Here is a 15168-nt window from a genome sequence, read left to right as displayed (position 1 = left end):
TGGAAAAATTAATAAATTATATTAAACTCTAGTAAGTTATACATATAAGGTGTGATGTTTAGGTTTTAGCTAAAACAATAGTAAAATGATGCACATAAAACAATCTAATAGAGTTAACATTAAGTAAAAACAATTATTACAAAAATCAAGAAAAGAAATAAATTAGACTATAAAAACTAGCGTATTAAGAGAAATAACTTTTTTATAGAGTATATATAACAAATCAAACCCACTGTGGTTGAGTTCATTCTAACACATGGTGACCCTATAGGACAGAGCAGAACCACTCCATAGGGTTTCCAAGGAGTGGCTGGTGGATTTGAACTGCTGACCTTTTGGTTAGCAGCCATAGCTCTCAACCACTGTGCCACTTGGGTTCCCAGAATATATACAGAACTCTCAATTATCAACAGTAAAAACCAAACAAAAAAATAGAAATTGGGAAAGACAGGAGCATGCATTTCACTGAAGAAAGATAAAAGAGATGGTTAACATCACAAAATTAGGAAAATGACAATTATAGGCACAATAGCATATCACTACTTATCTATCGGAATGATAAAATAAAAGGAAGAACACCAAATGTTAGAGAAGATGTGAAGAACCTGGATCACTCATACATTGCTTTGGTACAGCAATATAAAATGGCATAGTTACTCTAGAAAACAGTTTCACAGTATCTTAAAAAACTAGCCATGCCGCATACATCTATGGCCAACTGATTTTTTAGAGGAAGTCTCTTCAATAAATGGTGCTGAAAAAATTGATTTTGATGTGCAGTATGAATCAAGATCCAAGACTCACACCATACACAAAAGCCAATACAAAATGGATTAAGGGCCTAAACATGAAAACTAACACCATAAATTCTTAGAAGAAAACATAAGGTTGTGGCTGTTGGGCCTAGTTTTTAACGACGAGTTATTTTTTTTTTTTTTATCTAATATAATAACAAAAGCATGAACAGCAAAAGACAAAATAGATAAATGGGACCTCATAAAAATTAAGTATGTTTGTTCATCAAATGATTTATCAAAGAAGTAAAAAGACAACCTAAAGATTGGGAGAAAATTTTGGGGAACCATATATTCCATAAGAATCTAATATCCAAAATACATATAAAATTTCTATAACTTAACAACAAAAAGACAAATAATCCAATTAAAAAATGGGCAGACAGAAAAGATGATGGTGACTTAGTTACACGGACCATAACCTTCCCTGCATCAAAGACCCAAGAAACCAAATAAAACAGAAACATATAACAATCCAGGAGCCCTGAACATCAAAAAAGAAAGTCTAAGTACTAAACTGAATACTGATTGGAAGGAATAAGGAAAGAGGAAAAAAGGAGTAACAGAGAACAGCAGAGTTCAGCCAGCCATCCTAGCCCACCATGGCTAACTTAGGACAAAGCTAACAGCAACCTTGGGTGAAGAAAACAGCAAGGCAACTTCATGACTTTGCCAAAAGGGATAGAGAATCTCTATAGACACATATGGAAAGAAGCAGAGGCAGGGAGGGTGCCAGATTCAGAAATGGAGATACTCAGGTGTGGCAGCCCTTGACCTCAGGGGGTGAATTCATGCAAGAGTTAGCAGACTTGCAGAGTATCGGTAGACACTCACCCACCCAACTGGTCCTTGGGTGGGACCCCCTCCTCGCACTGGAGAGAGAATGGATCCAGCTCGCTGGCTGCGGCAGATGTAAGGTGCCCTGTCACCAGGGGAAAACACTCCCCCATGCCCCACTCTCCTGATCAGGGGTAACAGAGGGCTCCATACCCCAATCACCTTGCCTGACTGGGGGATCATAACAAAAGCCTATCCTCTTCCCCCTACCCCACCCAACCCTGTCCATTACTCCCCTTTGCCCACCTGATGAATGAGACTAGGCATGTCTCTGTACATGTACCCACCTGACACCTACTCCCCTCCCAGAGTCCAGAAGAGAGCAGCAGCAGTGAGACAGCAAGAGAGCTCGCCAACCCCTCCTCCTCCCCTTCCCCCCCATCCAGCATGAGATGGCAATTCTGTGGTGTATCTGCCAGACACGACTCCATCCTTTAATCTGTCCAGCAAGAGGTAGATGGCCCATCAATGTGTTCGCATCCTCGCATAGCCCCTTCCTCCTTCCCCTTATTCAGCATGAGGGGGCACTTCTGTGCATGCATCCACCAGGCATGACTCTCTCCCTTAACCTGCCCAGTGAGGGGCAGAGGAACTTGACTGCGTGCACATCCCACTGCAGCCCCTTCCTTCCACAATCCCACATACAGGTGGGAAGAGGAACCACTGTGCTTGCATTCGCCAGGAGCAACTCTCTCCCTTAACTCACCCAGTGAGGGCAGAGGAAATGTGACTGCGTGTGCATCCCCAAGCAGTTTCTTCCTCCTTCTCCTTGCCTGATGAGAGGAAGCACCTCTGTGTGTGTACCCACCAGATGTGACTCCATCCTTTAACCCACCCAGTGAGGGGTAGAGAGTGGTAATTGTCTGCACATCCCCCACCCCCCGCCGCAGTCCGTTCCTCCCTCCCCCCACCTGACACGAGGCATTACCACTGTGCACACATTTGCCAGGAGTGACTCCACCCCTTATACTGTCCAGCAAGGGGCAGAAGAGACATGACTATGTGTGCATCCTCCCCACAGTGCCATCCTTCTTCCCCTCCTTGATGCAACACAACACTATGGTACCTGCATCTGTAAAGACTGAATCCACCCCTTATTCTGCCCAGCAAGAGGAAGAGGAGCTACAACCATGTATGTATTCCCTGAGTCGCTTTCCTCCTCCCTTGCCCAGTGCAGAGTGGAAGAAGAATGAGTGCACAGAGTGGAAGAAGAATGAGTGCACCTTCCTCCCACTTACCACCACCGACACACAGATGCAGCAAGAGTGAGCTAATATCCACCTGCTGTTCCTTCCTTCCTCCTCCTGCCCAGGAGGAGGTGGAGGTAGAACAACTGTGTAAACATTCCCCCATCATCCCCTATACAACTCACACCCCCCGGCAACCAGTGAGAAGAGAGGAGCACATCCCCACTCACCCACCACACCTGCCACTTTGGCCACTCCACCTGCACAGAGAGCATCATTTCTCATTCCTGAGCTACCAAGTTGAAGACAGACAGAGGCCAAAACCAAACCAACCCACTTTCATTAGCCCACAAGATCAATAATCAGAGACCAGAATTCCCATGCCTACCCACCACTACAGCCACCAAAAGACAGATAGGGATGGCTCCAGCACAGCCAGTCCAGTGACCAGAGCACCACTCCCAAACAGGAAAACACTGAAACATATCATAATCAAACTTTCCAAAACCATAGACAAAGGAAGAATCCTAAAAGCAGCTCAGGAAAAATGAAAGATCACCTACGATAGGGTGTTGATAAGGCTAAGTTCTGATTACTTGACAGAAAACATGCAGGGAAGGAGGCAGTGGGATAATATACATGAAACCTTGAAAGAAAAAAAAACTGCCAACCAAGAATCATATATCCAGCAAAATTATTTCTCAAAAATGATGAAATTAGGACATTTCCAAATGAACAGAAATTAAAGGAATTTGTAAAAACCAGACCAACTTAAGAAGAAATATTACAGGGAGTCCTTCAGACAGAAAACTAATATTATACCAGACAACTACTTGAGATTAAAATATATGACAACATCAGACAGGTATCAACCCAAATAAAGAACTCTCAGAAATAAAATTTGGAAAACAGTCAGTCAGAGATGTTAATCTGTAACTGACAACCACTTCAAAACATAAAAGGGCAATAAATGGTATAAGTTTAGAACCTTGATATGAAGAGGAAGACAAAGTCATATCAAGAAATGAATTACTGCTTTAAACTTAGGAAGACAAAGGTAAATTTCAGGGTAACCACAAAGACAGCCAACGAACCTACTCATCAAAATATAAAACAAGAAAACCATAAAGATGCAGCACACACAAAACCAAAAATGACGAAGAAAAGGAGAAGACAAGCCACAATCAAAAAAAAAAAAAAAGCACAGAAAATTAAGTTGAATGAAAAAACAGTCAACACCACACACAAAAAAAGAAATAAACTGATTCCTATCAATAACCACACAGAATGTAAATAGCCTAAATGCACCAGTAAAGAGATGGAGATTGGCAGAACGGATAAAAAAACACAACTTATCAATATGCTCTCTGCAACAGTCACAACTTAGACACAAAGATGCAAACAAACTAAAAGGATGGCAAAAGATATATCAAGCAAATAATGACAAAAAAATCAGAAGTGGCAGTATTAATCTCTGATAAAATAGATTTTAAAGCAAAATCCACAAGAAAAGACAAGAAAGGACATTATATATTGATTAAAGGTCAACCCATCAAGAGGCTATAACCATAATAAATATCTACACACCTAAAAAGAGAGCTCCAAAACACATAAAACAAACTCTAATAGCACTGACAAGAGAATAGATATTTCCACAATAATACTAACAGATGTTAACAGGCCACTCTTGGTGAAGAACAGAACATTAAAAAGAAACTCAACAAAGACACTGGAGATATAAACACCACAATCAACCCACTTGACCTCGTAAACGTATACAGAGCACATCACCCAACAGAGGCAACGTACACAAACTTCTCCAATGCTCATGAATCATTCTCCAGAATAGACCATATTTTAGGCTACAAAGCAAGCCCCAATGAATTCAAAAACGTTGTAATAATACAGAACATATCTGAACACGATGCTGTAAAAGTAGGTATCGATAACAGGAAGAGCAAGAGAAAAAAATATAATAAATGAAACGAAATAACACCCTGCTTAAAAACTACTAGGTAATAGAAGAAATCAAAGATGAAATTTAAAAATTCCTAGAATCAAATGAGAATGAAAACACAACATATCAAAACCTTTGGGACACAACAAAAGCAGTGCTGAGATGTCAGTTTATAGCAATAAATTTACACATAAAAAAAAGTACAAAAATCAAAATATCAACCCTACAACTTGAATAAACAGAAAGAGAGCTGTAAAAGCAGCCAAAGTCACCAGAAGAAATAAAGTAATAAAAATTAGAGCAAAAACAAAGGAAACAGAGAACAGAAAAACAATAGAATCAACAAGACTAAAAGCTGTTTTTTTTTAAGATTTAATATAATTGTCAAACCACCGGCCAAACTGACAAAAGAAAAACAAGATAGATGTAAATAACCCAAATAAGAAATGAGATGTGTGACATTACAACAGAACCAACTAAAATAAAAAGAATCATAACAGAATACTATGAAAAACTGTACTAAAACAAATTTGAAAACCTAGACGAAATGGACAAATTTCCAGAAACACACCATCTACCTAAACTAACGCAAACTGAGGTTATAAATTTGAACACACCCATAACAAAAGAAGAAATTGAAGGGGTAAAAAACAAACAAACAAACAAAAACACTCCAAGCCAAGAAAAGCCCTGGTCCAGACGGCTTTGCTGGAAATTCTACCAAACATTCAGAGAAGAGTTTACACCAATTCTACTCAAGGTATTCCAGAACATAGAAAAGGAAGAAATATTCCCAAACTCATTCTATGAAGCCAGCATAACCCTGACACTAAAGCTACACAGGACACCACTAAAATAGAAAACTGAAGACTAATATCCCTCATAAATATAGATGCAAACATTCTCAACAAAATCCTAGCCAACAGAATACACCAGCATATCAAAATAATAATACGACCAAGTGCGGTTCATGCCAGGCATGCAGGTTTGGTTCAACATTAGAAAATCAATGCATGTAACCCATCAGATAAACAAAACAAAGAAAAAGAATCACATGATCATATCAATTTATGCAAAAAGGCATTTCAAAAAGCCCAACAAACTTTCCTGATAAAAAATCTCACCAAAATAAGAATAGAAAGGAAATTCCTCAGCATATGGTAAAGGAAATTTATACAAAAGCAACAGCCAACATTATCCACAACTGAAAGAATCTGTAGGCCTTCCCCTTGAGAATGGGAACCAGGAAAGGACACCCTATTTTATAACTGGTTGTATTCAACATTGCATTGGAGGTCCTAGCGAGAGCAGTAGGCAAGAAAAGGAAATAAAGGATATCCACATTAGTAAGGAAGACGTAAAACCGTCCCTATTCGCAGATGATATTCTATTCATAGAAAATCCTAAAGACCCAACAAGAAAGAAAATAGATTTTTTTTAAAAAAAGAACATATTCTCAAGTACCTGTGCGACAGTAATAAAGGAGTCAATACTCATATCATTAGAGAGTCAGATTAATGTTCACGTCATCAGAGTGCCAGAGGGAGGGAGAGTGATACCAACAAACTATCTGAGGAAATAATGGCCAGAAATGTCCCTAATTTGGTGAAATACAAACAACTACATATTCAAGAATGTTGTTGTTGTTGTTAGGTGCCATCTAGTCAGTTCCAATTCATAGTGACCTTATAAGCCTGGTCCTGCACCATCCTTTCAATTGATATATTCAAGCCCATTGTAGCAGCCATTGTGTCAGTCCATCTCCTTGGGTGTTTTCCATTTTTTCACTGATCATCTACTTTATCAAACATGGTACCCTTCTCCAGGGACTGGTCCCTCCTATAATATATCCAAAGTATGTGAGATGAAGTCTCACCATCCTCCCTTCTAAGGAGCATTCTGGCTGTACTTCTTCCAAGACAGACTTGTTTGTTCTTCTGGAAGTCCATGGTGTATTCAATATTCTTCACCAACACCATAACTCAAAGGCATCAATTCTTGTTTGGTCTGCCTTATTCATTATCCAGCTTTCGCATGCAGATGAGGTGACTGAAAATATCATGGCTTGGGTCACACGTACCTTAGTCCTCAAAGTGACATCTTTGCTTTTAAATACTTGAAAGAGGTCTTTTGGAGCAGATTTTCCCAATGCAATGCATTGATTTCATGACTACTGCTTCCACGGGAGTTGATTGTGGATCCATGTAAAATTAAATCCTTGATAATTTCAATCTTTTCTGCGTTTATCACGATGTTGCTTATTGGTCCAGTTGTGAGGACTTTTGTTTCCTTTATGTTGAGGTGTAATCCATGCTGAAGGTTGCAGTCTTTGATCTTCATCAGTAAGTGTTTCAAGTCCTCTTCACTTTCAGCAAGAAAAGCTGTGTCATCTGCATGTCACAGGTGGTTAATGAGTCTTCCTTCAATCCTAATGCCATGTTTTTCTTCATATAGCCCAGCTTCTTGTATTCTTTGCTCAGCATACAGACTGAATATGTATGGTGAAAGGATGCAACCCTGACACACACCAAGATGCAAGAATGTTAGTGGGTCCCATATACTATAAACCAAAGAAATACACACTAAGACACATGATAATTAATCTTCTGAAAATTAAAGAGTAAAAAATAATCTTGAAAGTAGACAGAGAAACAATATATTACTTATGGGGAAACACCAATTTTAATGATAGTAGATTTCTTATCTAAAATGACTGAGGTCAGAAGGAAGTAGTGTAACATTCTTCAGGTATTGAAATAAAAGAATTACTAATGAAAAGTCTACATCTAAGTACACTATCAATCAGGAAAAAAGATGAAATAAAATTCTCAAAGAATTCTTAAAGTATTTGATACTAACAAATCTATTCTTAAAAAATGACTAAAAAATGTTTTCCAAACAGAAAGGAAATGATAAGAGAAGGCTTGGAACATCAGAAAAGAAAAAAATGTAACATCAAATTTGGTAAACATTGGGGTAAATATAGCAGATTATTCCTCTCCAATTAGTTCACTAAATCATATTTGAGGGTTAAAACAAAATCATAACACCATCTAATATGGTGTCCACTGTATTTACAGAAAATACATAAAATAATTATACTTACAAAGTGGGAAGGATAAAAAAAAAGGACTTAAATAGGAGTAAGGTTTCTACAGTTCACTGGAAGTGGTAAACGATACCAGTAGACTCCAATAAGTCATGTGTGCATATTGTAACACCTACAGTAACCACTTAGAAAACTACACAGTGATATACTCAAAGATCTGTAGATAAATCAAGGTCTAATCCTAAAACTTGTGGGTGTAGCTAAAGCAGGCTTTGATGAAAATGTGTAGTTCTCACTACTTATATTAGAATAGCGCATCTGAAAAATCAATGATCTAAACCAGAGGTTGGCAAACTAAGGCCTGTGTGTCAAATCTAGCCTACCATTTTCTTTTTTAAATAGTTTTACTGGAACAGAGCATGCTTATTTATTCCTATATTGTCTATGACTGTTTTCATGCTGTGTCAGAAGAGTTAAGTAGTTGTGACAGAGACCATACGGCCTGCAAAGCTTACGATATTTACAATATGCTCTTTATAGAAATGTCTCCTAACCCTTGTAACTTGTATCTCAAGAAATGATAAGACCATAAATTTAATATAAAATAATTGAAAGGGTGGAAGCAATTAAAATAAAACAAAACTAATGAAATACATATATATATACGACAGAATCAATAAAGTAAAAAAGTAGTTCTTTGAAAAAGTTATTGAAATTGATAAATTCCTGTCAAAGCTTATCAAGAAAAAAAATCAAAGAATAAAAAGGAAGACATCATCAGTGATCCTACACTTATTAAAAAGAGGTGATATGAGATTATTATGAACTGTATAAAAATTAATTTTACAATTAAATGATCTATACAATTTCCTTGAGATAAAAGACATTTACTAAAAGTAATACAAGAAGAAATACAAAACCCAATAGAACTATATTTATTAAAGACAATGACGCCATTACAATAAGGTAGTAGCAGAGTCAGGGCTTTAACTTGTGTTTTTTGGTCATAGTCATTATACTGTATAATGATATTCTTTTGTAGTCCTTTCTACTATCAGGAAGGTGTGAAAGGAGAAATAATAAGGCATATTATGTTAAATGTGTCTATTACTTTTTTCTTTTTCTTCAATCAGTAAAAACCAGAACTCATGCACATGAACCCACCGACTCAAATCCGTCCCAGGGACATACTGAGAGAAACGCGAATGAAGTAGAGGAATCAGTCTGAGGTCACACCACCGCTTTTCCCATCTCAGGCCTGGTGATGTTGGCCATGACGAACATGATAATGTGTCCTAAAATGAATACAAACATTCAGAATCACTTTTTTCTTCTGTGTTTTGAGTTTCTGTCTTTTTCTATTTTTTTTTTTTCCTAAGTGATTAAAAGACCATACTCATTAACACTAAATTTGTAGTTGGTAACTCCTTGATCACTGGAGTCCCCGAAGTACTTGAGGAAGAAACCAATGAGATCAAGAATGGTGATGAAAGCAATATAGGGGACAGAAAGGAGAAAACAATAATTGCGTGACAGAACTGAATTAATTTAATGGAAAACATGAGGCAAAACTAACTGTAACCTCAATGAATAAGTGACAAAAATAGAAATAAGCCTTAGTTCATTCAGTAAGCAATAATTTTTTAATACCTTCCAAGTGCCGAGCATTGTTATAAGTGCTTGTGATTTATCAGTTACTTCTAAATATTTTTTGACTAGAATGAATATTCTTATAAAAACAACTTTCAAAAAAACTACTAAAGGAAATCTTTTGTCCATTGTTTTAACTTCATGTATATAAAAGGTTTTATACTGTTTTAATGTCATGGTTAGAATATGGCTATTTATCTGAAATATGCTGATTGTATGGTTTAGTATTTACAATTATAAATTAGAAGAGTGTAATACACATGTGTAGCTTTTGAAAACTATGAGATTAAAACTTTCTATTTTTGTTAACATAATGACTTATTTCTAGCATGAGTAGTGATTTATATTTTGAATTACACATAACACTTTAAGGTCTACACAGTTACTTCTCTAATTTTCTAGGAGATTAAACTATTACAACAAATACTAAATTCTTCATGGGCAAGTCAAATAATTGACTTCTGAGTCTGTTGCAGAAATTGCAAACTCAATTTTTCTCCACAGCCAACAGGGCATTCAAATCTGTTACATGGTTTGATGTAATCAACCCAAAAGTATAGAGCCTTTGGAAAGCTGTGGATTTACCATGCCAAAAGAAGTTAAAATTCAATTCCTAAAAATCACTCTATTGGTACCAACAATAACCTCTGGAGTTCCAGTGCTGGTTATCCATCTGTCTGCGATCACTCTGAAGTATTTTAAGTTTCATTAGAAGGTTTATCCTTATGTATAGAAGACACATATATTTGAGTAAAAATTGAGCTTTGACTTCATGTTGACTTATGCATCTTTCATTATTTCAGCAGCACTGGTGAAATTTCCGTGTCTCCAGGATGTCAAATAATGTTATTATTTAATTTGCCAAGGGTTGTAAGTGGGTCCAGTCTCAATATCACCTGAGAATTGTTGACATTGCTTTCTCTCCAGTCACTGATGTTTGAGTGATGATGTTAGGAGACATTACTTTACTCTGAATGTTGAACCTCTATTAGTATACACATTATTAAACATTAAGCTGTTCAAAATTGCTTAGAAAAAACACATTTTACTAAACGTTGAGTGTTCTTTGACATCATCCTATTGTCACAGACTGTGCATGTCAATATGAACTAAATTCTTAGAGCATTTTAGAAGTGCTGAAAGAGTTGACAGGCTCCTGTAACTCAGTGTGGACGCCCTGCTGCTGAGATGGCACTAAGAGAGGCTTTGTCTCTAAGACAGCTACCTTTTGGGTGTGAGACAATTGCTTATAACATTTATCTAGTGATAGCAAAAGCACACATCTAGACTCTATGTTAATCTTTCTCATGGCCTTTGTGTTAGGTGCTATGCTGGTGGGAGTAAGACACAGGGTTGTTTGGGAGAGAGTACAACAGAGAAGGTGAGCGCGCAGGCTCCAAATCAGACTGCTCCCTGTCCCTGACTAGCCCTTTAACCCTGGGCGAGTTATTTAAACTATCTGTGCCTTATTTTTCCTGTGTCAAAAGTGGGGCTAGTAATAGTAACTATCAGTAAGATTATAGTGTGTAATAAATAAATAAGTTCTTAGAACAGAGTCTAGAATTGAACATCTTGCTAGTTCCACTTTCTTTAAATAATGGAAATTGTACATTTACTGATAACAGCAGGATGGTGGAAACACTGATTGTGCCTGTCAGCAAAAATTGGTGAGGAATGTACTTTCTAAAAAAATAATAATAATAATCTTGAATAGTGGACAAAATTATTGCAAACAAAGAACTTCTAGTAAGGACATCCTTAATAATACTACTATGGTTGCAGCGATTAATATACTAATTAGCTAAATTAAGTACTTTACATGCATTGCCTAAAGTCTTTACACCATCTTTGATGTAACTAAGTCCCTCTCTGCACGCATCTGAGATCTATTCTTGGAACACAGTGCACACAGCCACTTTTGAGAAATTCTACAGCAGTTTACCCAAGCCATTCAGCCTGTAAGTGACAAAGCCAGGATTCTTAATTTCAGTGCCAAAGCATCTATTATGACACATTTAACACTCATAATCAGAGGTAAAAAAATGGAAAGAATAATTCAGATCTTTGATCTTGATTATTTCACATTTTTTCTGTGTAACTTTTGACAAATTATTTAATCTTTCAAAAAAGGAAATAATAACTACTCTTTTTTGTTTCATGAGTAAATGCGATAGAAAATGTAAAAGAACATAAAAGACATGGCAATGAAAGGACAACTAATAAATTATATTAATTGAAAATAGTAATCAACAATAGATGAGTGTGATAAGTTTTATAAATCATATTTTATTCATGTCAGATTTTCAGATATGAAACTCCATATGGTCTTTGATATCTTTGATGTAGCATCTTGACTTGATGTATATATCAATATTGTAAATGTGTCACTTTCTTTTATGTTCCCTCCTCATAAGAAGTATGTCCCCTTCAGCTATTATACTAATCAAGGTCAATTTATTTCATCTGACAGGTCTGTTAATTAAAGTGGAATACCTAGTGTCCTTCAATGATTATTTGTCTCTATTTATTTTTATTACAGAAATAGAGTAGATCTTTTCTTTCTTCTTTTAAAACAGTAGTCTTAGTCATTTTGAATTGTATATAAAATATGTGAACACAATGACTTTCATGGTTTTGAGAACCATACCTATTTTTCAAAGGCTTAATTCCTCAATGTTGTTTCCTATGATAATTAACAGTGTGAATATAAAAAGCCACAATTATATGCTCTTTGATTTTAAATTGTCTCTTTTTCCCAACACTTAACACATTTCAAGTTATATTGCCACACAATGGCCTCTTACCAATACAAAACTGCATACAGGGCAAAATGTTGATCCACAGATTTTGTTAAGGATTTGGCAAAGAAAGTATTCATTAAAGGAGTATTGTTAAAAATGTTTTTCAAAGTCTGATTTTCGGGTTACCTGAGTCAGAGTCACCTGGAGAGCATATGCAAGATACCTTTCTTCATCTCCGAGAGAAGAGATTGGGGGGGGCCTGGCCTGGGACTCAGACATTTGTGCTTTGGGTAGCAAACCAGGTGATTCTTTTACACTCTAAAATTAGTCCTTTAGAAGGGGATGGTGGTGGTTCAGTGGTAGAATTCTCACCTTCCATGTGGGAGACCCATTTTCAATTCCCGTGTCAGTGCAGCCAGCACCTGTCTGTTAGTGGGGGCTTGCATGTTGCTTTGATGCTGAACAGACTTCAGCAGAGCTTACAGACTAAAACAAACTAGGAAGAAAGGGGTGGTTATCTACTTTCAAAAATCAGCCCATGAAAATCCTATGGATTACAAACATCTGATCTGCAAATAATCACGTTGATGGCATAGGTCCAGGAAGCATTTCATTTCATTGTGCATGGAGCCACCATGAGTCAGGGCTGCCATGAGTCAGGGGGTCTCAAGGGTGTTTTATAACACTTGTTACAAGAGCTAGGTTACATTTTTATGTAGGATAATGGAGGGTGTATATATGGTATAAGACTCTATTTTCCCTTCTCCTGAAAATGCTGCCTTAAGACAAATTTAGGATTTCAGAATACTAGGATAGTGCTAGCTTACTCATAATTTACTTCAGAGAAAAATTTAAGCATAAACCAAAACTAAGCTGTGGAGTCGATTCTGACTCACAGCAACCCTATAGGACAGATTAGAACTGTCCCGTAGGATTTCCAAGGCTCTAAATCTTTATGGAAGTAGACTGTCACATCATTCTCCTGTCAGCGACCGATGAGTTCCAACCGCAGACCTTTTGGTTAGCAGCTGAGCACTTTAACCACTGTGCCACCAGGCACGGGAATTAAAAATGGAGTTACCTAGGTCTAGGTTCACGATAGAATTGAGAAGTTAAGCACATAAGAAGAACAGATGATTCTATCAAGGAGAAGGCAGACTCTGCAATGTGCAAACATACCACGGGTAATGTGCATCAGGACATGCCCTTCCTTCCCAGTGCCAACTGTCCTCTCTTATTTGATGATATCGATGATGTGTCACAAGAAAGCTTGCCTCTGTGTTTCCTAATTTTATAAACACATAACTGGAGATGCTCTCTACTCTTCACTCCTGTACTGAAGTCTGTTCAAGAGATGGGAGAAAAGTGTGCGATAGCACTGACTGCTAAGTCCCTACAAGTAGATCGCACATTCAACAGAGCACATACTTGATGCCAGAGTTTCTCAATTTCTGTTGAATTCAATTAAATCAGACCTTCAAAGTCCCCGGCCGCCCTTATCTCTGCTATTAGAACACTGATTTTCCTTTCTTACTTGAGAGTTAATTTTATGCATTTGTCTATAGCAGGGCTTGAACAGGTTCATTCCAGCTCGAACACCAGCTGAGACTTTGCATTTCCACTCCAGATATACTGAATCAGAATCTGCATTTTAACAAGATCCCTAGGTGACTCTTATGTATAATAAATCTTGAGAACCACTGCTCTACCAGTGGTTCTTAGAATTGGTCCCTAACCAGCAGCATTAGCATCACCTGGGAACTTGTTAGAAATGCAAATTCTCAGCAGGGGTTTGAACCAGAACCAACCAGTTCAAAGTTCTGGTCTACAGATCTGAGTTTTAAATGCCTTGACTCAGAAACCATATTCTCCTCCCTCAAATACCTAGAATAATGTCTTCCACAGACTAAGTTCTAGGTAAATATTCATTTAATTAAAATGCATTAAGAATTTTAATTTTGAATATACGCCATTTGAATTTGTATATGGTTTTATTCTTATTCTCTAAAATACAATAAATTACTTTCCTTACACTGAAATATGTTCACTAACATCAAAAGAATGTCAATATGTCAAATAATAATGTCAATATTAATGTCAAAAGTGGGAATAAAATGTTTTGAGAATAGAAAGACAGCTCTAGCAAGAAACATTTATGACTTTTTTAAAAATTTTACATAATTAGTTGGAATTGACAGCAGTGGTTGTGGTTTAGATATATTTGAAAGAGTCATTTTATAGAATTACTGAGTAATTTTCTTGCTCAGACTGAAGCTTTTTGAAGCAGACCATTATATCAATCAACCTTATTAAGGCATAATTCATAGAATTAATTCCACAGATTTTGTGTGTGTGCTGTTGGAATGAATTAAAAAAAAAAAAGAAGAAGAAGAAAAGGAAGAAGAATGGGCTCTTCATCCTCACACACCCCACTGTGACTTCACTACTTTTCCTTATTATAGAGGGGTCATGGTTTGGGTATGGCATTAGCATGACAACATTACAAAGCAGCTCTTTCCCACTCTGAAGTGAAGTAGCTCTCCTACTTAGGATAGGAGCTGAGACAGGGGTACCCAGGTAAGTGACAAGGGAAAGAGGGTTCTCAGAAGAAACACTTAAGGAGGAGAGAAGCAGGATGAGGCAGGGAACAGGCAGGCTAGGGATGTGTGTTCCTCAGTCCTACCCAATGAGGGGAAATAGTTCTTAGAGTTGCCCCTCTTTTAGGCAAGGGGCCTGTCTCTGTACCTATATCAGTAGGAGGCCAGTTTGGCCATGCCCTGGCTGAGGAAGGGCAGCGAGCCTGAACTCCCAGGCCAAGCTCCTTAGAGAAGGATGGGTGGTAAGCTGGAACAGCAGAGTTCCTAGCAGCTGAGGTGGGTGCATCAGCCCATTTAAAGGAGATTAAGAAATACCAAAGGAGGGAGGAGCCCTGATGGTGTAGTGGTTAAGAGCT

General features: G+C 37.3%; 1 protein-coding gene across 1 annotated transcript in view; it reads right to left on the bottom strand.

Moving 5' to 3' along the window:
- Nucleotides 1-15168, bottom strand: part of SNTG1 (syntrophin gamma 1) — a 1301402-nt gene that overhangs the window by 316037 nt on the left and 970197 nt on the right. The window contains exon 11 of the mRNA XM_049854568.1: nt 8989-9119. Coding sequence (XP_049710525.1) covers nt 8989-9119 — 131 coding nt within the window. The remainder of the gene's footprint in view (nt 1-8988; nt 9120-15168) is intronic.

Source organism: Elephas maximus, chromosome 15, assembly GCF_024166365.1.
Source record: "Elephas maximus indicus isolate mEleMax1 chromosome 15, mEleMax1 primary haplotype, whole genome shotgun sequence".
Classification (NCBI taxonomy): domain Eukaryota; kingdom Metazoa; phylum Chordata; class Mammalia; order Proboscidea; family Elephantidae; genus Elephas; species Elephas maximus.
The sequence above is the reverse complement of the archived record's forward strand: the minus strand, read 5'-3'. Positions and strand labels throughout refer to the sequence as shown.